Below are 23,794 nucleotides of genomic sequence, written 5' to 3'. Positions count from 1 at the left end.
ATGGTATCTTGTTTGGTACACAAGACATGTTTTTGCATTGTAATGTGCTGAAGTGGACTCGGGTCTGCTGCAGAATTTAGCTGGTAACAGAAAGTTAGTGTTGGTCGGTTACCATTGCCAGTGGCAAGCTAAGCAGTGACTGGAAGACATAACAAAACTCATGAAAACAATTCACTTCCTGTAAAATTTAGTTATACAGAAAATGTTGTATAGAAATAAAATTAAACATGTAATAAAACGAGTGCCATCTACATTTAGATGCTATACTGTGTAAGGAAAAGTATTGGATTTCTTTACATGTACCACAAGAAAATAATGCACTTTATTTCTGTTGTTCGCCTTCTAAGTTTGAAGAAAAGCCATAAATCAAATGTTCTTTGCCTTGCTGTGTAGCAGTAAGTTCGGCTAGTGACTTTTCTGCCAAGAGACTATAAACACTGTGGAAATTGATCTGCATCACATTCTTTTAACGTAACAAACACTACAGGGGGATGACTATGTGCTTGCTGAGTCCCGTGAAATCAACAAACTCTGGATGACCTTCAGCACTCATACACCATTCTTACATGTATAAAATTACTGCAGTTGAGGTCTTGATGATTCAACTACATTGTCACATACACATCAACAGCCTGTGACAATTTTAAGATGACCAAAGTTTAAAGTCTCTTACAATTAACAACATCATCTGCCTTTTGGACAAATGAAGAAATGATATTCAAAGATATTACAATATTCATTCCATGAAAGGATCATAATCTTCACTCATTAAAACAAAGCCTCTCCCCCCAACCCCCACCCCCACAAACCATACAACAGTCCATTTCAATTTGGGTAGTCTTTAAAATGGAGGCATCCTTACCATGAGGAGTGATTGTCTGTACAGGTTTAGCAGGGGACCTCACATTCCATATGGTCAAAGTACCATCAGAATGACTGCAAATAAATTGTTTTCCTTCATGATGCCATGCCACAGAGTGAATAGCCTACAGAAGGGTGAAGAATTCTATTATCACATTAGTGATAAATGGTTTGGTAATTAATCTTAATAAATTTATAGTTTCCTAGCTAGTCAAAATATTAACTACATTCTCAAAATAACTTAGTCCTCTTACAATACAAATAAGACATTTTATAGTGAAACTGTTTAATTCCTTCTAATCATTGTATTTCTTAAGAGTGCATTAGGAAGCTATGACAATGATACATGCACTATTTTCTGACAAGTTCAGGAAAAGAATGTTCTTAGAGCTTATCAGAATAAACCCTACCCAAACACAAACTACCAAGTTACAAACAATGTCTGATGGAAGAAATTAGCCACCTTGAAATATTAAAATTTGTTTTAATGAGCTAAAAATCTACTCTAAAATTAAAAATATATGTTTAGGATTAAGATCAATGAAAACTCCTCAGGATGAACATCACAGCATAATTTCAATACCTCAGAATAATTATGGAGGTGACTTTTAATCTGAGGAGACTACCCTCTTTTCATTTTCATTATTTTATTTCATGTATATCAGTGTTTTGCCTGAATGTACGCCTGTAAACTGTGCGTGTTCCTAGTGTAATCAAACAGAGGCCAGAAGAGGACACTGGATCCTCTGGAAATAGGAGTTACAGACAGTTGTGAGGCACCATGTGGATACCAATAATGAAACCTGGGTCCTCTGAAAAGAGCCCAGTGCTCTTAACCATCTCTCCAGTCACCCAAGAAGACCCTTAACTGCTACGCCATCTCTTCAGACCCACGAGAAGATCCTTTTTGATTAGAATATTATACTTCTAATCTGCCATCCAGAAAGTATTTTATGTGACTGACATGTGTTCGTCCTCCACTTTTCCCCTCTAAATTATGAATTTTCTCTTTAAATTCTTATTTTCAGAAAATCGGTTCCCGAGGTTTGCTCTGAATGTCTTATTTTTGAGTCATGGTGATGCACTTTTCATTCTTAATGGTTAATGACTTTAAAGGTGCCCTGCTGAACTACGGAACTGCATAGCACAGCAAGGATGCATTCAACTGAACTCCAGAAAAAGTTCTATTATACATACACAGTCAACACTTTCAATTAATTCAATGTCTGCTTATTTGGGTTCTTTGTGTGCTTATAAATCTGAGCTAAAATTATATAGCATTTTAATACAGGCTGTTTAAAAGCATTTACATGATGATGAGCACAGACTGTACATGCCAATATTTAATACAACATTTCTGACTCGAAGTATTTCTACCAAATTTTGAAATAGAGTAGTTAGATAAATTGCTCCAAAATATATACTTAAGCCATTATAAAACCTCAATCTTAATATAAGCCTTACCTTTATATATACTAGAGTGAAATTATTTCCATGAAATGTGATCAGTATTGAGAAGCTATTTAAAATAATTTTTTTTTTTTTTTCGAGACAGGGTTTCTCTGTGTAGCTTTGCGCCTTTCCTGGAACTCACTTGGTAGCCCAGGCTGGCCTCGAACTCACAGAGATCCACCTGGCTCTGCCTCTTGAGTGCTGAGATTAAAGGTGTGCATCACCACCGCCCAGCTTAAAATAATTTTTAATAAGAGAAAACACATGTATTGTGTGGGATATGACTGCTGAGCGCTGCAACCTGAATCTAATCAAGGAGAAACATTAGAGAAGACAATAGTCCCTGAAAGTACCAGACTGTTCTGTGGGAGGCGCTTGTGAGGATCTTCAGCTACAACATGAGCTGTGGATGTAATGACATCGTTTCTCAGAGAGAAACGATTGTTGGTTCACTAGTACCAACAATACACTGTGTGCTCTAACTCCCCAGAAAGGAAGGGGATGTGAACATATTACTAACAGAAGGAACTTTATGTTTTAATGCAATTAGAAAAACTTTGCAGCTAACCTAACATCAAATTGAAGCTAAAACTGAAAATTCAATTCTTAGAGAAGCTACTGCGAATTATAGCAATGGCAAGATCTGTAATGAGAATAAACATTGCTGTTACCTCGTCGTATGTGTATCTGTAGTCTGCCTTCTTTGACTTGAGGTCCCATAAGACAACTGTTCCAGATTCAAAGCCAATCAAAAGCTGGGGAAAGGAAAGGCCACCTTACTGAGGAATGACTTATTTACGCTGTAAAATACTTATTTTGGACAATAAAGCTAATCATTGTTCATATCCTTCACGCATAAAACTTTAATATAATTAAATGCCTTCACTGGGCGTTACTAATCACACAGACGACAAATGACAACATGGCAGGGCAGGTTTACATGTTCTTCATGATTCGCGACCCAAAATACAAGTGATATTGAAAAGAGGAAGCGGACTTCTTGAAGTCATGAGTCTATATCCTAATACATTTCTAAAAATTACTAATAAAATTGTGTATTTGTATGTGTTTGCAATATTTCATACTTTCTTTTTTTTGATTTTTTTTTGTGTGTGTTTTTGTTTTTCGAGACAGGGTTTCTCTGTGTAGCTTTGAGCCTTTCCTGGAACTCACTCTGTTAGCCCAGTCTGGCCTTGAACTCACAAAGATCCACCTTCCTCTGCCTGTGCTGGGATTAAATGCGTGCACCACTACCACCCAGCTAGATATTTCATACTTTCAAAGATCTATATATCACCAAGGAATTTCACTCAATGTACACACTGATTAATTTCAAATAATCATCCCATTCCTTAATAAAATTTAAGCTCACAGTTCCAATAACCACACCACTTCCCAATGCTAAACCAGAAAGTATGTTCAAGACTATGTATACCCTCTGGAGCCTGCTGGCTCTCTCTACTGTGAGTCCTGATGACCACACAGTTGTCTGTCAAAGACCTGGCAGTCATTATGAATGCTAGTCTCACCTTCAACAACAACAACAACAACAAAACAAAACAAAAAACCATCAACTAAGTTTAATTTCATGTTCTGCATCTAATTTATATCCCTCTATCTCTAGTACCTCCCTCCTGGAAAAAGACACAAAGATCTCTTTTGTGACCAATTCACACTGTAGTTGGAGGACTGGTTATGAAATCCAAAGCTGAAAGGGAAATGTATGCTTCTACTTAAATTGGTCAGCCTCACTCCTCTTTTCATGATAGAATCAAAACTCCATTACACAATATAATATTTACCACTGTCCGATTTCTACTTATTCCTCCAAAATCACCCCTCATACCTCTCCTGCCCAACACACTCCATTTGCTGATTCTGGAGTTGGTTTCTCCATGCATGTGCACTCCCATATTTAAGCTTTTGTACAGGTTGCCTTCCTGTCTGGGGTGAGGGGTGGGGTGCCATTTAAATGGAATCCCCTGATTAGTCCCCTTATCCTTCAGATGTGCGCTTAGCAACTGCTTCTTTGGGGAAGACTTCCTTGAATGACCAAATATTGTATCAATGTCCTTCCGACACGTTCTAGTAATACTCCATCCTTTTATGGTCTGAAGAGTTACTTTTTAATATAGCATCTTCATTTGAACTCTCTTGCAGACTACAATACTGGTTCACTGGATAAGGACTAAAACTATCTTGGTCACTGTTATACCTTTAACGTATGTCATGGGGCCCGACAGGTTCTTGCCTCATAAACTGTGGACTGTCCACCTGTTGTCCCACACCCCTCCCCAGTGTGACAGTTGTTGACCCTGACTGTTATTTTGCTAGGATCTAGAATCATCAAAGAGACATGCCTTTGGGCATACTGTGAGGGGTTAGCGTGATTATGTTAATTAAAGTAGGAAGAAGCTTCCTGAATGTAGACAGCACTCTCAATGGGCTGAGGCCCTGGACTTAAAGAAGAGAAAATGAGCTACACATTAGCTATCAGAAGTGAAATACATACTCCTGCAAAGACTTTGCAACAGCTTCCTTCCCCTCTAGATATTTGGATACATGATATGGCAATGTCCCACAGAGAAAGAAAAAACATTCAGAAATAAAAGAAAAATTTACAAACTGATCAACTATGTTAGCAGCTCGAGATGTAGGTAAAGGGCTCTAAGGGTGAAAGCGCCACTTCAGAGACTTGTACCTTTAAGGAATTAGCTTTGCCTGTTCACATTTTTAATAACCTAAGAAGGTCACAGCAAACTTTCAGCCTCTTTTATCTAGCCTCAACATCCTAATGAAATTAGAAATATGCCCAACAGGTTAGGGTTGAATGGTCACAAACTTCTTAGATCTTTTCTACAGATGCAAGACAAGGAAAATGGGAACCTAAGTTATGTAAGTCCTTGCAAAGTCTCCACAGAGTTTATTCATTTTGTCATGGATAGCAGTTAATGCAAAGAGTTCTAACCGTGGATAGCAGTTAATGCAGAGAGTTCTAACCGTGGATAGCAGTTAATGCAGAGAGTTCTAACCGTGGACAGCAGTTAATGCAGAGAGTTCTAACTGTGGACAGCAGTTAATGCAGAGAGTTCTAACCGTGGATAGCAGTTAATGCAGAGAGTTCTAACCATGGATAGCAGTTAATACAGAGAGTTCTAACCGTGGATAGCAGTTAATGCAGAGAGTTCTAACCGTGGATAGCAGTTAATGCAGAGTTCTAATCGGTCAAAGTGCTGAGAGTGACTATTTAGGGTTTAGCCCTAAGAGGGACATCTCTATCATGCCACTACCATGACACACACAGACACGCAGAGACACATACAGACACAGACATACACAGACACACAGACATACACAGACACACAGAGACACATACAGACACACACATACAGACACAGAAACACACAGACACAGACATAAACACACACACACAGAAACACATACATAGACACACACATACAGACACACACACACACACACACACACACACAGAAACACATACACAGACACACACACATACAGACACAGACATACACACACAGAAACACACAGACACACACACATACACAGACACACACATACTACTGGGGAACATCATGGAAGACAGAGTATAAAGGATAGGAAAAAATGTTATGAAAAATGCTATGAAAGAGTTTTCTGGACATGACATGGCTATTGCACTCATAAACTCCCAGACACTCTGGTCACCTGACCTAGATCTGGCCTGCCCACATGGTAGCAGGAAAGGAGGAGGGACAAAACGAAGTAAGTTGTCAATGCTACAGTAAAGAACCACACCATGTTCAGAGAAGGAACCTCAATGAAACCCAATGGTAGTTAAAAAACTAAATAAAAATAGGAAACGGTAAGAACAGGCTGGGGACTTGTGGGGGAGAAAAGAAGGTCCAGACAGAGGAGCAGGGAAGTAATAGGGAGTAGTGTGATCAAGTGTATAATAAACATGTATGAGAGTTTCATACACGTATATTAAAATACGTTGTAAAAAGAATTGTTGCTACTAGAATGGTCTATAACTTAGAAAGATATAAATAATTCTGCGAATCACTCACTAACATCCTACTTTTTCTCTTAAAAGCAAGCGTGGTGATCAACACTTGTTATCTCAGCACTTGGGAAGCCTTTGAGACAAAAGGATTGTGAGATCCAGGCCAATCTGTGCTACCTAGTGAAATACTGCATAAACAAACAAACAAACAAACAAACAAACAAAAAGCCTGGAGATAAAGAATACTGGTATAGCACTTGCTTAGCATGTGCAAGGCCCTGAATCAACTTCCACCACCAAATATAAATCAATAAAACAAGTGGTTGCACTGAGTATGATTACAGCTCTATACGGTACAGGGGAACAGTGATACACATTCATTTCTAACAAAGGCGGTGAATCACGCATGCCGGAACACTTGCCTGAAGTGCTATGGAAGTAGGAGAGAAAGTATCTTCTGTCAGAATTACCTGCTTGGGGAACAGTGACTCTGGCTTCAGTGTGTCCTAGTGAGGATATCATGAAAGATAAGGAGAGCCAGACTACATCCTAAGAAAAAGTCAGTGACCCCGTGAGACTGTAGACACACTCAACACTTAAACGAGAAATCATCTAGATGAGAATGACACTCTAGGAAGGTTGGACTCAGTCCTCAAAGGGATGTCTTCATCAAACACACCCCCCTTCAAGGCTCAGGGATCTGTGCAGAAGAGGAGGCGGAAAGATTGTGAGAGCTGGGGGTGGTGGACGGCTCTAAGGAAACACTGTCTTCCAGACACAACTGAGCTGATGCACACATGAACTCACAAAGACTGTGGCAGCACACACAAGACCTGCAGAGGTTCAAACCAGACAAGATCCCAGACAAGATCCCAGACAAGATCCCAGACAGACAAGATCCCGGCCCCGAGAAGGGGAAACAGACACAAAGTCCAAGAAGCTATTTGCAAATCGGTTTTCTCCAATGGAGTGACACTGGTATATCAACCATATTCCAGGGCAGGCTCCATGTCCAGGAGTAGTTGAACAGCACAAAAACAAACTCCATTTTGTGTGTGTGTGTGGGGGGGGGGCTTATTGTTTCTTTGTTTTGGCTTTTGTTAGTCTTACTGATTTTTTATTTGTTTTGATTTTCATTGTGTGTGTGTGTGTGTGTGTGTGTGAGAGAGAGAGAGAGAGAGAGAGAGAGAGAGAGAGAGAGAGAGAGAGTAAATGCAAGAAGTTGATGGGGAGGGAGGCAGACAGGAGCTGGGAAGACAGGAAATGATTAAAATACATTATATAAAAATTTTAATCAATAAAAAAAGAAATAAAAGAGTGTGCCAGACTGCCATCAACTCTAACAGACCTTACAGGAAGAGACATTATATGAAGGGTTGAAATGACTCAGTGAGTAATTCCATGTGACAGGAACCTTGTTAATTCACCAGACTTTCCAGCCAGAGGTTTGGCTTTTAAACAAGCATCTTGTGTAAAAGAAAAATAAAGCAATAACCAGGCTACTGTACACTTGCTTTATGTAAAGTTTCCTTACAGTCATACAGTTCCATGACCACTATCCAACTCCCAACAGTCCAGGTAAGCTTTTGTCTTTCAGTGGCGAGATGAGAACAGTGGTAAATAATTGATAGCTTTGCCCTTTCTCAGTAACTGAGAGAAGAAAACATTTGAGTCAAATCCCTTTATAAGATAAAGTTTTCCATCCTTCATTTCTGACAGACTTTCTGGTGCTCATTCCTGTTAAGATCCTAAAATCACACAGGTAGGAAAGGGCCATTATTAAATAGAACTACCTGAAAGACAATTATTGTAAGAAAAAGGAAACTCACAGAAGAGGAAATAGGAGTTTTAAATGTGTTAACTAACCCAAGCTAACCGTAGCTAGATACAGACTGCATGAGTATAAAAAGACAAACAAGATTTTATATATTAGGATTAATATACATTATTAATCAGATGTATTTATGAAGAAAAATTTAAGGAAGCTGAGCTACAGAGACTACTCTGAGATAGTGTAATAATATGATAGGCACAATAAAATCTGTAAACTAAATGAAAAGTCACCCTCCCACCCCCCCTCACCCTCACCCCCCCCACCCCACCCCTGCTACCCTGGCAAAAAACCTGTCTACATTATCTGAAAATCAGGGAAAATATTCTGAGTCAGCCAAATACAAATGAATACCATATACTTATTAAATTCTATTTATGCTTTAGGATTTTTAATCCTTTTAATTAGGAATCATTCTAATTCTTCACCTTGTTCTTCATAATGAGTAACAAGCCTTTACTTTACTCAATACACAAACCTTGGTCCAATCTCAACTTTTCGGCAACAGTGCAGTTCTAGGACAGTTTGCATATTTAAAAGTCAAAACAGCAGGGATTAATTAACAAATGTTTGTTTAGAAAAAATCCTACCTTCCCCTCATCCATGGGATTATCACTTATATGGACAACAGGACCTGGGTGAGATTTAGATGACCTGAAAAAAAACCCAAAAACAAATAAGGCTTTTTACTTAATTAAAAGTCACAGCATTCATTACAATAAAAAGATCAGTTTATGAAGAAAATAGTTAAGTTACCAATCAAAGAAAAAATGATGAAAATCATAAGCCTGTAAGTTAATAAACTTTATAATTGCATTTTCTATATAGGAAAGATTTTCAATTTAGTCAAATATTTATTTTAGCATAGAAAATCTCTTTTCATTGTGAAGTTAATATTTTAAAACAATGCAACATTTAATGCTAGGTGTCAACTGGGATATCCCAACCAATTCTATAACTAATACCAGAAGTTGAAAAAACTTCTGTTTTATTTTTTGAAAACTAAGAAATTAATGGTACCTATACGTATACCAGAGAAAGAGAGAGCATATAAGTAAACATTACTGGAACAAAGCCCATGCATTTAGAAAAAGTATATTCCTGTTCATGAATGCTGGAGGCTGGGGACACTGCACCCCTTCAGCCTGTGAAGACTTAGACCACTTCTACCTACTAGATGTCATGATCAACTCAAAGAACAAACTGAAAACCCACACTTCCAAGGAAGGGTAGCAACGTCTTTGTCACAGAAAAAAAAAACTGGCTTTCAGCACACTACTCTAGCTACACCAAAACGTTATCTGAGATATGTCACAAATTTTTCTCTGTCAAAAGATTAAAGCTGTGGAATGTATTTTAAAAAAGTCTTGTCAACAGCTTTAGACCTTTATTCTCATACTTAAACATTGTACGTTAAAACTTACAAAAAGAGATGATACAAAAAAACTCGAAGAAGTGGAAATTAGCACTACAAATTCGTGGCAACACAGTTCAATCTGTTTTTGTTAATCTTGGTGATATACTAATTTTAACAAACATTTACATTGGGTGATTGATTTTTAGAAGATATAAAAGAAAAATAATTAGAAGGTTAAAGAAACAAATTGAATTAGAAGATAAAAGAAAAAAATGAATGTTTTCAACCTAACAGGAATAACTACTGCATTTCAACTATTAAATATAACAGTTTATACACAGATGAAAATGTATAATATTATACATTTATAAACATATGTGAACATAAAAAAGTTTAAAGTTATTAAATGTCATGACAATAGGATAATACTTATGAAAAATCAAAAGATCTACATATAATATCAGGAATGCCTAACACATCAATGCCACAATAATTCACTAACTTAAAGCTATAAGATACTGACACTTGATACTTTCGGATATGGAATATTTGCTCAAACTTACAGTTCAATGGCTTTATTCCACATAATGACATAGCCTGAGAGTGTGAAGGACTCCACATTGACAATATGTATATTACCTCGTTCAGTGCCCACATAGAGCCACTTACTCTGGAAAGGCAGATGGCAAAATGTAACCCTGCAAGAGAAAACACAGACAGAAAGGGAATTAGAAGAATATCTGATACGTTCCCTGACTGTATTAGGTGGTTGCTTATGAGATAATTTATATATTTATTATATATAATAATTATATATATAATTTTAAAAGGCAAATATAATTATATTTACAATTAGAAAATGCAAAAATGACAATGAAATAATCAGATTCATCTATTCACTGTGATTAATATTTAATCATGTTAAATTTAACTTGTATGTTAAACATATATCCTTACACTAAACAGTGTGGCATGATTAAGAAAGAATGGTTTTGAAGTAAGAATATGTTTCATATCTGAATACATTATTCACTTTCTTCCTATGGGTACATCACAGATCTAACGTACAAGCCAATGCTCAACCATAGTAACAAACAGACAATTAATAATAATAATAAGCAAATAATACAAACTGAGAATAACAACTTCTAGACTTTATGTATCAACGTAACGCCTGGCCTCTGGCATGAGCGAACACACACCATGTTTGCTATTTCCATAAATGCACAATTTTATTACAGAGATTCTGCAAGATGAAAATACATATTTAAACAATGAAATATAGCTTATGTTCTCATTCCTTTTTAGAGTTAATGTTCAGGTAGACCTTAAGGTTTAGACATTTGAAGTTTTTAATGTTTTATATAATAAAATGTACTCTAAGGATTTATATGAATTTATTATAATAAACTATAAACATACCTATTGAATCAGCAAAATAATTTTACAGTACAGCCTAAGTATTACTTTTCTGACATTCTTGGGACTAAAGGTGTTTTAAATTTCATATATTTTCACATTTTGAAACAGTAATATATAAATAATAAGATATCCTGGGAATGGGACATAAGTCTAAACACAACATTGATTGAAATCACATACATGCCCTGTATATATAGCTTGAAGGTAATTTTGTACAACTTTTGTGTGCCTACATTTTGACTTAATCTTGTACTATGAAGTAAAGTGTAGAATTTTCCATTTATTGTCATGTGGGTACTCAGCGTGAATTTCCCATTTATTGTCATGTGGGCACTCAACATGAATTTCCCATTTTATTGTCATGTGGGTACTCAGCGTTTCAGACTTGAGATCATCTCCTATTTCAGGTTTTCACATTAGGGATGATCAACCTGTACTTTGCTATTTCCAAGGCAGTAGAAATCCCTATCACCTTTTTGAAAACCTTACGGAATAAGGAAAAGGAAGAAACTTGGATCAATGGGTAAGGGTAGTATCTTAGGTGTGATAATGGTTCAACAGAGTGTGCAGACATGTAACAAAACTTAAACAGTATATATTAAGTTTACATTTTTAATTTATGTCACTTATAACTCAAAAACTGCCTGACGTTTTTGTTTAAACAGATCTATGGATTTAGGAATTATGAGAAATTACCTAGTTCTAGTTAACATATAGACATGAGCAATAGTTAGACTGCCTAGGTTCAAGTTTCAGGTCTCTCACTTATTAGCATATAGTCTTAGGTAAACTATTCAATTTTTCAGTCTCCATTTCTAAGTAGCAAAACACACCTACTTCACAGTATCCATCAATGATCAGTAAGACAAAGCATTTTAGATACTTAAAACAGAGCCTGACATTAAGTATTCAATGAATGTTAGCTATATATTATTAAAAATAAATTATATTCTCAGGCTGGAGAGATGGCTCAGCAACCAGTTCAGGCTGCTCTTTCAGAAGACCTTTGATTCACAGCATCCACATGGTGGTGTACAACATGGCAGTTGCAACCTGACCCATGTGGGTGCTAGGAACCAAACCCTGGTCCTCTAGAAATGTAGCCAGAGCTCTTAACAGCTCAGCCAACTCTCCAGCCCCCCAAATTACTGTTTTCTAAAACTACCCTCATTATCTGAGTAAGCTAAAGGAGAAGGAAACACAATGGTGTTAATCACAACAAATCTAACAATTTCAACAAATCTAACAATTTCTTATGCATCATTTTCTTCCCGTTTCTGAGCATGTGGTTGTACGAAGAGTAGAAAACTAAAATGCCTCTAGCAACCAGATGAAAAAATGAAATAATATCCTGCTAGTCATGCCAGTGAAATGTCATTACCCCAAACTCCTAGAGGGCAGTCCAATATCCTACCAATCCTACCTAAGATTCCAAACTATGCATAATTCAATCACTTAGTGACATAATGTAAAAGTCAGGATTGGGACAAAATGGACTCGACTCACCATATCTAACAATGTTCTTTCAATGTGTTATAGAAAGTTGACCATGCTTCTCCATTTATAAATTTAGAATCTTACCTTTTTATTGACAGATTAAAGGGTAAAATGAAGATGAAGTAAGCTTTTTTTGATACAGTAACAAACAAAAGGACATTGTTTACTTAAGAAGAGTGATATGAACTTAAAACTTTTGCATATGTATATGAATGAGCAGGGATTGCAGAGGATCTCTCTCTCTCTCTCTCTCTCTCTTTCTCTCTCTCTCTCTCCATTTAATGAATCCAAGGAACTATTCCATAATAGAAACATAACACCACTGACACAGAACAGCCTTGAGACAAATAAACGTCAAATTTGGAATATTTTGAACAATGGGTGAAGAGCACATGGACTATAACACTGATCCATCACCGACTTACAGTATTATTAGCAGTCATGCCAAAGACAGAGGTTTGAAAAGCATTTGCACGCTCTGGCTAATTTGTTTTTCAATGTTTTTGGAACCCAGGTAGCACATGATGAATTCCACATAAGACAGACAATGTCAGGCAGGACAGGTAAAGCCAGCCGGGACACTTGAGAAGGGCTGGCCAGATCGTCTGACAGTGAGGCATCTTTAACTGTGGTTGTCCAGCTGACTGTGGACAGAAGCAAACCCCTCCTGTCCCCGACCCCCAGGGCTGTGCTGTGACCCACAGAACTATGAGCAAAGGAAACACTCATCATAGCTGCCTCTTCAGCTTGAGGATGTTTTCTTATGCAGCAGCTGATAGCTGAACTACTACCATCGTAAGTCAAATATATTTTAGTTGAAAATGAAGAAAAGGCATAAAAATCAAATAGGAAAATAAATTCTTACACTTATAAAATCAAGTTTCAAAAGGCCAGAAAAACTTGTCAGGAATACATACAGTCCCATGTACCACAAGACTAAAATACTGTCTTGAATCAAAACCAAATTCATATCAATGCTCTCATTCTCATATTCTTTCTGCCTGTCTGTCTATCTTTCTCTCTCTCTCCACATACACATAAGCCCCTATTTATGCACTTACACAAACTTGCTATTTTAAAGTTGGTTTTTATTTGTTTCTCCTTCCCCCAAATTTGCTATTCCTGTAAATTTTATAAACAACTGGAATATGTTTTCTATCTTTCTATCATGTTTCCAAAATAAGCAAGACATGAAAGATTTGAGGTTGGGAGAGAGTTCTTTTTTTTTCTTTTAATTAAAAAAATATTTGTTTATTTATTTGTTTGTCTGTGTGTGGTGAGTATGTACCTGTGGATATGTCTGTATCATGGTACACATGTGCAGTCTGGGGCACAATTTTCCAGAATCAGTTCTCTCCTCTATCGTGGGTTCTGGAGATCAAACTCAGGCAGCCAGTCTTCTGTGGCAAGTCCCCTGTACCCACTGAACCGCCTCCCCTGCTTTGTTTGTTTTCCAGTCAGCGTCCACACATGTGGTCCAGGCTACCCTGTCACTGAACATGTGTGCCTCTCTTCACACATGGACTTCTGGACTCATTCTGGGCTTTAGTCCACTTGTTCTCTCTTGGAAATTACCGTTTCTAATTTCTAGCACTTTTGGGGGGAGGGCACAGGGGTTCCTAGTAAAACAAGTACCACCACCCTGTATTTCTTTTTCAAAATTATACAGTCTCGGGTATTCTAGATTTTTCTCTTGCCATGTAAGTTTTAGAATCGTGAACAACCTTTTGAAGCTTCTGATTACAATGTCTCTTGATTTATAGATGAATTTGGGCTATCTGCGTGAGCCCTGGCTTGAGACTGTCACCAGTGGGTGAAACAGGGGACACAAATGAAGACAATCACCCCTTCTCTCCCTGCTCTATTGATGGGGAGCAGTTCAGCAGTGAGGGGTAGGGCCGCCTCCTCTCTCCATGCCTGGCTCTTAATGTCTTGTTTTAAATTTGAACAATTGTACATGAATTAGGTACAAGCTTATTTCAGCTCCAAGTTTTCTTCAGCTACACTTTGGCCATTCCTTTCCCTCCAAGGTTCTGTTTTCAGTGGCATGTCCCCAGCAACTGTTTCAAAGGAAATCTCTGTCTCCGTCACCTCATCACAGATTCGGCTCACGGCCTTGAAGTGTTTGTTTTCATTCAAATAAATTAGTCTTTAGTTGGGTAAGTTAGCAGGGAAAGCATAGCAATGAGAACCGGCACTGAAACGTTAAGTCTAAGGAAACAGGGAACTAATAAATGCTGCTTGTTTTCAGACACCTAAGCAGACCCAAGTCTAACAAACCATATCAATAGAAATAAGGCAAAATAAATGGAAAAGAAACCCAGTAAGCACAGAAGGGAACAGGAGCACTCAGTACAATGGGGTAACACCTCTGATCGTCACAGCATAGACACTGGATCATAAAACTCCGTCAAGAAATCCTCCAAGATGGAGAAGCAGGAAAGCAGCGGCAGCACACGTCTGTGACGGTGCAGCCACGGTCTCCTGTCACCCTGTCCCATCTCTTCCAGTCTGACCTAGTAGTGCTTTTATTGATGCTGTTTTCTCACTAATAAATGAAATGAATAAATACCACCAGGACTCACCCCACTGCACACAAACCCCACCATCTTCCAAGAGTGACCCCCGAGGCTCTCGCTAAGACACGAGGATGAGATTTTAAACTTTACATAGGCCTTCAGTCTGGGTGAGAGTGGTGGGATTACCTTCATGGTGGGGAGAGTCTGAGACATCCTGTGGAGCCATCACCTGATGTCAGTATTCTCTCCTTTACCACCTCCACCGAAGTGAGAATTCCACTCACATTCTGGCTCCTTGTTTACATTTCCTTCAATTTAGCACTCTCTACTTCCATTTTATCGTAGAGAAGCAAGGAAAAAATATTAAGTCACACCTTCAACATTTTCCTGGGAAATATCAGTTAAAAATACACACTAGCCGGGCGGTGGTGGCTCACGCCTTTAATCCCAGCACTCGGGAGGCAGAGCCAGGCAGATCTCTGTGAGTTCGAGGCCAGCCTGGACTACCAAGTGAGTTCCAGGAGAGGCACAAAGCTACACAGAGAAACCCTGTCTCGAAAAACCAAAAAAAAAAAAAAAAAAAAAAAAAAACACTAATCATGTATTCAATATGAAGAAGACAATTCTCTGAATCTTTCTGCCCCGTGTAAAGATTTCTCAAGATTCCACTAAGGTGTTTGTCACTCCATCCTGAGTTCCACTGACAACCAACAGACAGGCGGGCAAGAGTACTACAGACAGCCTCCTGGAGGCAACTGGAGGCTTTTCTCTCGTGTTCCTCAAAACTTCAGCCCCATCTACCCACTGTTGAATTCAAAAACCACTTCCATATGCTTATCCAGTCAACAAGCACATATGTAACACAAGACTCTATTTACTAGTGATGTCCAGCGGTCCTAAGTTCATTTAAATACGTTCTACAATGCTGTTGTGAAATATTTTTTTCTCTACACACGGACCACCCGAGATTATAATCCCTCCCTCCCTCTAGCCTCTCTTCACCCTGCACATGATTCCGCCTCAGCTGCAAGTGTTTTGGGGTGGTGCTAGAACAGACAAGAGGGAGGGGGTCAACTCAAGGGAGGAGTCCATCCATGCAACTTTCAGAAGTTGGTCATCCACCCTGGGATGGGGCTTTTCCATGAGGGCTGTTTTGGTACCATCCACACTCTTGAAACCCTTTATCCAGGCTCCTGTAACCCTGCCCTCTAAACTCACTTGCTCAGCAAGCTTGGCCTAGAACGAATCATTGTTTTGCTCTGTCAATGGTACCAGTTGAGTAAATGTTTGTTTCCCCAAGGAAAAGTACCAACAGATGCTTGCAAAATGAAACCATACAATGATTCATTTCTCAGAGCACAGCCCCCTTGCTAAGTGATACAATATTCAGATTCCAAAATCTGTAGTAGTTTTTATTACTATAAATCACTATCAACTTAGTGAACTCAAACTCACTCACTGTTTCAGTTTCTGCTGGACAGATGTCTAGACCCTGCGTCTGGAGACTCTGCTTAGAAACACAGAAGCCTGAAATGCAGGTTATTGGGCAGCCAAGCTGCATCCTAAACACCTTTCCGAAAACGGTGTGAAAAAAAATCTTCTCCAAGCTCAATTGAGTTGCTAGAAAAATTCAACTTCTACAGTTGCAAGACAGTCTACATGTCCTAGCTCTCCCTCAGGCCCTTCAATGTGACTCACTCCATCTTCAAGACCAACACAGAACAAGGTCCTTTTACTGAATCCATCTTAGACTCTGAGCTTTATGTGTTAAGTAGACTCCTGGCCCATTAAAAGATTCACCTGATTAAGTCGAGCCCATGGTGACTTATCGTCCTATTTGTAGGTGAACTAAACTGGGAACTTAGTCACACCTCACTTAGATGAATGCGTGTTTAAATGATGAAGGACAGGTATACGGTCTCAGCAGATGCTTAGGTCCCACTAGCGCCTGCCTCTCTTGGGTTCATATTTAGGAGTGGAGCCCTCCTGGAGCATATGAATAACACCACAGCTTTTCCAGATTGCTTGGAACACTGTTTTCTTACCAGCAGGGCATGAGAAATTCAGTCTTGTACTTTCTGAAAGGCGACTGGGGTTTTAGTTAGTATTTTCCTGGTGACAAATTTCTATTTAAAAATAATAGAAAGGGATGCTGTGGGATGGTCTGTATGTCAAGTGTGTTGCTGATTGGTCAGTAAATAAATCACTGATTGGCCATTGGCTAGGCAGGAAGTATAGGCGGGACAAGGAAAAGAATTCTGGGAAGTGGAAGGCTGAGAGGAGACACGGCCAGCCGCCATGAGGACAAGGAAGATGTAAGGTACCAGTAAGCCATGAGCCATGTGGCAAAGTAAAGATTAATAGAAATGGGCTAAATATAAGAGTAAGAGCTAGACAATAACAGGCTTGAGCTAATGGCCAAGCAGTTTAAATAATGTAAGAGTCTGTGTGTTTATTTTATAAGTGGGCTCTGGGACTGGCGGGACTTGGTGGCGGGAGCTGGAGAGAAATTCTCCAGCCTGAGAGAGATTTGCCCTGACCGTGGGCCAGGCAGGAAAACTCTAGCAACAAATGGCGCCCAACGTGGGGCAAGAGTTTCCACCTAAAAACTTAAAAAAAAAGATTCTAAAACGGAGCTAAAAACAGCTTCCTAATTGTCTCTCTCAAATAAGCGGCAGCTGCCGGTTTGAGCTACTGGCGGGTTCCTAGCGTGCGCTCTCGACCTGCAGTATGGTGGGAATGAGGCCTCTGCAAGTAGCACATTAAACTGTGTGGTGAATTTAGCCTTTGCTAGTACAAAACAAAAAAAGAGGTTTCTGGGCTACACGCTACTTTGGTAAAAGTGTAGACCCACTATTTCTGAGAGTTATGGCTCCCAGAGCTGGTGGAAAGCGGACCGCCGCCATGTTGGGAAGCTGAAGTGGGCGGAGCCAGCAGCCACTGCGCCGTTTCAGGCTTAGAAGGCTGCAGTTTAAAGCAATAGGCTCAAGATAATATAAAAAAATAAGCCACGTAAAGATGGCTACCACACAGAGAATCTGGATTGTGTTCTCTTTGATATTTGTAACTGCAGAAAAACATTTGATTGTAAAAGCTGTTGAGTTATGCCAAAATGTATATTTTAAAGGTACCTTGACTTCAAAATTTGGATATAAGGATATGTTGCTTTGGAAAAGAGTCTCTGCTTTTGTTTCCACAGAAAGCCAGAGACTATGGATTTGTTCCAGATTAAGATACATCAGGTTTGACCAGCCCAGACCCCCTGAAAGGTCTCCAGTGACACCATGGCCCAGATGATTCAACATTCAGAATGGTTTCAAGGCAACTGGCTCAGACGATACAGCCTCACGGACTACTCCATGATCCTAAAATTTTCTTTCTGTCTCCAGAAGATACAGCGCCCCCCTCCAGCAGGAAGTAGTAAGAGAAGCTACGCCCAAATTCCCAAATATACCAAGCTGGCTTTAGAGATGGAATTGGCTCACTCCCCCTCTAAACCCAGACATATTGCTCAAAAAAAAAAAATGGTTAAGAGATTCTTGTGTCCCAAATCAGAAGAGCCCTCTGGTGTGGGACAGAGAAAAACCAATATTTTTATTTAAATCAGGTTGATTATAAATACAATCTCTTTCTAAAGAAAAAAAGGGGATAGTTTAGATATGATAGGATGAAAGGGTAGATTAATGAACCTACTTTTAAAGAGTAACAACTTGTTTAAAATGTTTTACATCGCTATAGATTTTAGTTTATTGATACAAGTTTAAACTTAATTTTGTTATACTGTATATATATTTCTATTCTTGTTTGAGGTATTATGTTTATGTAACTCATTTAAAATTATAATGGATAATTAAAAAATAGATTAATAATTAGTCATCTATGATAATCATATTTGTAGCCATGTTAGTTAAGTCTTTTAGGTATACATAGTTATATTTCAGATAGATAGGTAGTCTTCAAACACTTCAAAGACCTACAGAATATGGCATTTAAAATGTTTTAAAAATTTAGACTTTCTGGACAGTGAGACATGTCTGCTCCTGACAGCACCGATTTACTTCAGAGAGGAGGATGGGCATCGAAGACACTCCATACGGAGTTTATCTTCACCTTGACAAAAATAGCCATTTGGGCAAGAAACTGTTCTTGCCTGGACTGCTTGATCAACTGGACATGCAGGACCCATAGAAAGGTGACCACTGAACTTTGCTTGACAAAACGGTCCTTCAGGTTCCTGCTTTGCAGAGAAAACTGCCAGACATTCTACAAGACACAGAAAAAAAGTGAATAAGAGACTCTAGGCCTGTGGGCTGAAGACAGATGCCCCAACTTTACAAGAAAACTTTGCATGACTGTCCAGGCTCAGCTGTCTCTGTCTACCCTGCAAGACTCCCAAAAGTTGCTTGCATCCTTCTCCCATTTCTCAGGTAGTGTTATATCCTTCTGAGGTCTTTGATGTGGTTAAAGACTAGATACTTACAATTTTCCTTAGTTATAATAAAAGATAAGTTAGATATAAAACCTTAAACTTACAAATATAAGATAGATAGGATCTCTTCTTTAATATTGTAACTGTAATTCTTGCTTGATAATTGTTTTGTTATATGTAATTTTACTATGTTAAAATTAAAACCTTCCTTTTTAAGAAAAGAAAAGGGGAAGTGCTGTGGGATGGTCTGTATGTCAAGTGTGTTGCTGATTGGTCAGTAAATAAATCACTGATTGGCCATTGGCTAGGCAGGAAGTATAGGCGGGACAAGGAAAAGAATTCTGGGAAGTGGAAGGCTGAGAGGAGACACGGCCAGCCGCCATGAGGACAAGGAAGATGTAAGGTACCAATAAGCCATGAGCCATGTGGCAAAGTAAAGATTAATAGAAATGGGCTAAATATAAGAGTAAGAGCTAGACAATAACAGGCCTGAGCTAATGGCCAAGCAGTTTAAATAATGTAAGAGTCTGTGTGTTTATTTTATAAGTGGGCTCTGGGACTGGCGGGTCTTGGTGGCGGGAGCTGGAGAGAAATTCTCCAGCCTGAGAGAGATTTGCCCTGACCGTGGGCCAGGCAGGAAAACTCTAGCAACAAAGGGACCACATAATTATTTCATTACATGTTTTAAATGCCCAAATCTGAAGCACTACTCGTACTGCCCATCCCTCCTGCCCAGCTATGTGATGTCAGTCTACTCAGCACCCCAGGTTGTACTCTGTCCACTGCACAAACATAATGAACTACATGATTTCTAATTGTTCCAGCCACTGTCTAAGCATTTTATAAAGGAGGGGGTTCTTTCTCATTCTTTTGTTTTGGTATTTTTACAGGACTTATTCTATTGAATAAAAGATATGAACTTACTCTTGTATTACATGGCCCCTCTGTTCATCTAATGCTTTTACATGTTAATTTATTGCAAGGCCCCTACATGATCTGATGATTCTCTCTGAATAACTCCTCTTTTTGTCCAAGGTTTTGGTTATTACAGATACCTAATCTCAGAAGTTACCCAACACTTACCATCTTTTCCTTTACAGTTTCAAATTCATCAAATGGTAACTCCTTTTATCTGACACTTTCAAACTTTGTCTAAGTATATCCATGTTCTAAAATGACTTGTTCTGTCTGCACCAATAACCCATCTTCTTGTGGATCAGGGTTAGGTCCAGAGTGATAAACTGCATCCATCTCTTCTGAACAGTGCTGGGCAAGATCTCAAATGTCATTCTCCAGCCCTGAATTTCACCCAACCAAAATTTTCATTCCTAAGGCTTGTACCCTTCACTAAGCTTCTTTCAAAGAAAAGTATTTTATCTGGAGTGAGGTGGTACACACCTGTAATCCATCACTTGGATCAGGGACTTCAAGGCCAGCCTGAGCTACATGAGACCATGTGCTTCTAAAAAAAAAAAAAGTCTGGAAAGCATTTTGATAATATTGTACAATTACAAGAGAGGTTGTAATTGTAGATTTTTTAGTTCAATATTGAGTTACTTTTCTTCTTGTTTAATCTGTGCAGTAAATTAATTCAAAATCTTTGTAAGACAGTTATAGGTTGGCTTTTGGCCAATGGTACTTTTCTAGCTCTTAGTTGTTTGATGTCCATGGGCCTGCTGAGAAAAGTATAAGCTACGTAAATCAGCAAAACACAATGTTTGGTTAGTATTACGGGACATAAAGATACAACGTGGTAAAGGAGCTTTCGTTGCTATGTTGATTTATTTATGCCACTCAGAAAGTGACGCGTGGCTGGCAAACAGCCAGTGTCTGCCGCACACCACGAGTGCTCACTCTCCACTGCTGGGCTGCTATAGAGTGAGTCACTCCAACTGCCCAACAGTCCTTTTCTTGTGAGATTTTTATTAAATATCCATGATTCTTCCACGATAGTTAAAGCAAACTAAATTCTGAGTATGAGAACTAATGCATTAGATAATTTAATTTAGAAGGCATAATTACTCTTTAAACTAAAAATATGCACCTATAATTAAATAAAACAGCCATATATAAAAACGCATCTTTAGATATATATTTCAGTATCACCTTGCAACTATTAGGACATTTGAGGAGGAAAAGTCCTCCCTATAACATTTCAGTGAAAAATATTTTCTTGATTTCCTGAGAATAAATAACATTTATATGGAAGAGTTTCATAAACAATAAGAACTATATGATCAAGGTAAGCATTAGACAACTTTAGCCCTGAGTAGGGAGTCTATATATTTAATTTAATTTTTAGTTTTCATTTGTTATATTGTTATTTCAAAACTCATGGAAAAAAACAGCACTATTGAGGATAATGCTCATTCTAATTCATAGTGATGAGTTAAGAGGAGGAGGAGGAGGAGGAGGTGGCTGTATCTGCTTATTAATCCATGACTTCTTCCTAATTAAATGTCCTTCAAAGGGAAAAATATCAAAGTGGAAGTCAAGCGGAACATTTTCTGCAAGTGCCAAATAGAATTTCGCTTATCAAATTCTCAGTTTCTATCAAAGCCAAGGACTTCTCCTCTGCATGAATAAACTCAATGGTGCATGACAAGGTTACCAATACCAAGGAAGAACAAGAGAAGCATGTTAGTGTCAAGGACCAGCACGGTAAATCAGCACAAGCAGAATTTCTTCTCTTGTACTTCTGAAAGTACAGGGCAGACACCCAGATGTCAAAATGGTTCTGAGGGCTCCGGAGCAGGTTCTGCACCCTCACCCCCGGCCCCTCTCTTTCAGCTTCTGGTATTGCCAGCTATCCTTTATTCCCTGAATTAAAGATTCATTACTCCAATCTGTTATCATCTCAAATGTCATTCCATGATATTCATTCTCCCCTCCCTCCCTGGTGTGTGTGTGTGTGTGTGTGTGTGTGTGTGTGTGTGTGTGTGTGTTCTTTTTTCTCTTATAAGGACACCAGTCAGGTAAATGCTGGCCACATTAACTTAGTTTCACTGGAAAGACCCTACTTTTAAATAAGGTCACATTTAGGGGTTAGAACTTGAACATTATTTTGGGAGACACAGTTCAATCTGTAACAGGGGTCAGAGCAGTAAAGACCACACTAGAGTACTCCCTAATACATACCACTTTACCAATTCCTTTCGATGCTATGGTTCACACCACTGGCAAATGAATTCCTGTGGTAAAAAGTACATGGCCAATTAATCTCTAAAGGGCTCTGAACCTGGTGATGCATAACAAGCTACATACTAATTATAGAAAAAAAATTAAATTGAGTTTTTTCTGTGACTTCTGAAAATATGTATATTTTTTCTTTTTAGTCTTCTCTTCTACTCTGTACTCTGGTTGGCTGCAAACCACTTCCTTTTATGATCAACCAGCCTCCATCACATGTTGAAGTTCTAGCCATCCCTGTCCCACAACAGAGAAGAATGTGACTATATTTGGAAGATGTGACCAAGATGAAGTCATTGTATCAGCCCTAGCCCAGTGTGGCTGGTGTTCTCAGAAGAAACTAGGTCCCAGCACATGAGGAAATGATGGAAGACAGGGAGAAGACAGCCACCTGCCTGCCCATCCGCAAGCTACGGCTTCAGAAGAAACTGGCATAGGAAGGGTAGGGAAACGCAGCTCTGGTGTTTCAGTTGCCTGTGGTAATCAGGTGGCTGCTCAACCAGGACATTCCTAAGGTTTTTCTTACACAAAACCGAAAACCATTCTATGGAAACTGAAATGCATATTTACTCATTCAGTATGAATAAATGGCATTTAATTGGGCATCTGGGAAGTTTAACTAGTCTTCTTAGCTTTGACCAATATCCTAAAAGTAAGACCTACATCATTCTTGTTTATTATGCCAAATATCAGCAGTCAGGACTAAGATACATATTCTACACCTATCCTCAGAGTAAATGGGGAATTTGGAAAAAAAAAAAAAACTTTAGCATTTAAGAGAAATAAAACAGTAAGAACTACAAGGCTTAGAGAAAATTTTTCTGTAAATTAGAAAATCATCACACAAAACTGCGAAGTAATTTTCTCAAGTTTGTAGACTTGACACTCAACTGTTTTATTTTTTCTTAAACACCACCAAAGCATAACTTATTAAAAGATATTCACATTATGGATGTTCACAAAACTATATGCTTAACATTAGCTGTAAGTTAAATTTCTTAAGAAGTGGTAATTTTATATACTATAATTTACTACAATTCAAAAAACTATAACTAAAAATGTATATTATGAAAAATAATTTTAATTGCTATATAGAATTTCTATTATATGTACAGAAATTTTCGCTAAAATATAATCTAACTACTACTTAAGACAAAACAATGCATAAGACATGCAGGCTTAGGGCAACAATTCTCCAGAATCTTACAAATAGCATTTAGTGTATTTTTCA

The 23,794-nt window shown here is 38.4% G+C and overlaps 1 protein-coding gene across 3 annotated transcripts in view; it reads right to left on the bottom strand.

Annotated features, from left to right (window-relative positions):
• The window catches only part of Stxbp5 (syntaxin binding protein 5), a 135,606-nt gene that overhangs the window by 73,012 nt on the left and 38,800 nt on the right, over positions 1 to 23,794 (bottom strand). For all 3 annotated transcript variants that reach the window (XM_059272756.1, XM_059272757.1, XM_059272759.1), the window contains exons 5-8: positions 10,071 to 10,205; positions 8,741 to 8,804; positions 2,985 to 3,068; positions 863 to 986 (exon numbers count right to left, since the gene is read on the bottom strand). In XM_059272756.1, the coding sequence (XP_059128739.1) occupies positions 863 to 986; positions 2,985 to 3,068; positions 8,741 to 8,804; positions 10,071 to 10,205 (407 nt within the window). The remainder of the gene's footprint in view (positions 1 to 862; positions 987 to 2,984; positions 3,069 to 8,740; positions 8,805 to 10,070; positions 10,206 to 23,794) is intronic.

The sequence above is a fragment of the Peromyscus eremicus genome, chromosome 8b (assembly GCF_949786415.1).
Source record: "Peromyscus eremicus chromosome 8b, PerEre_H2_v1, whole genome shotgun sequence".
NCBI classification, from domain to species: domain Eukaryota; kingdom Metazoa; phylum Chordata; class Mammalia; order Rodentia; family Cricetidae; genus Peromyscus; species Peromyscus eremicus.
This window is presented reverse-complemented; position numbering and strand designations above follow the sequence as displayed.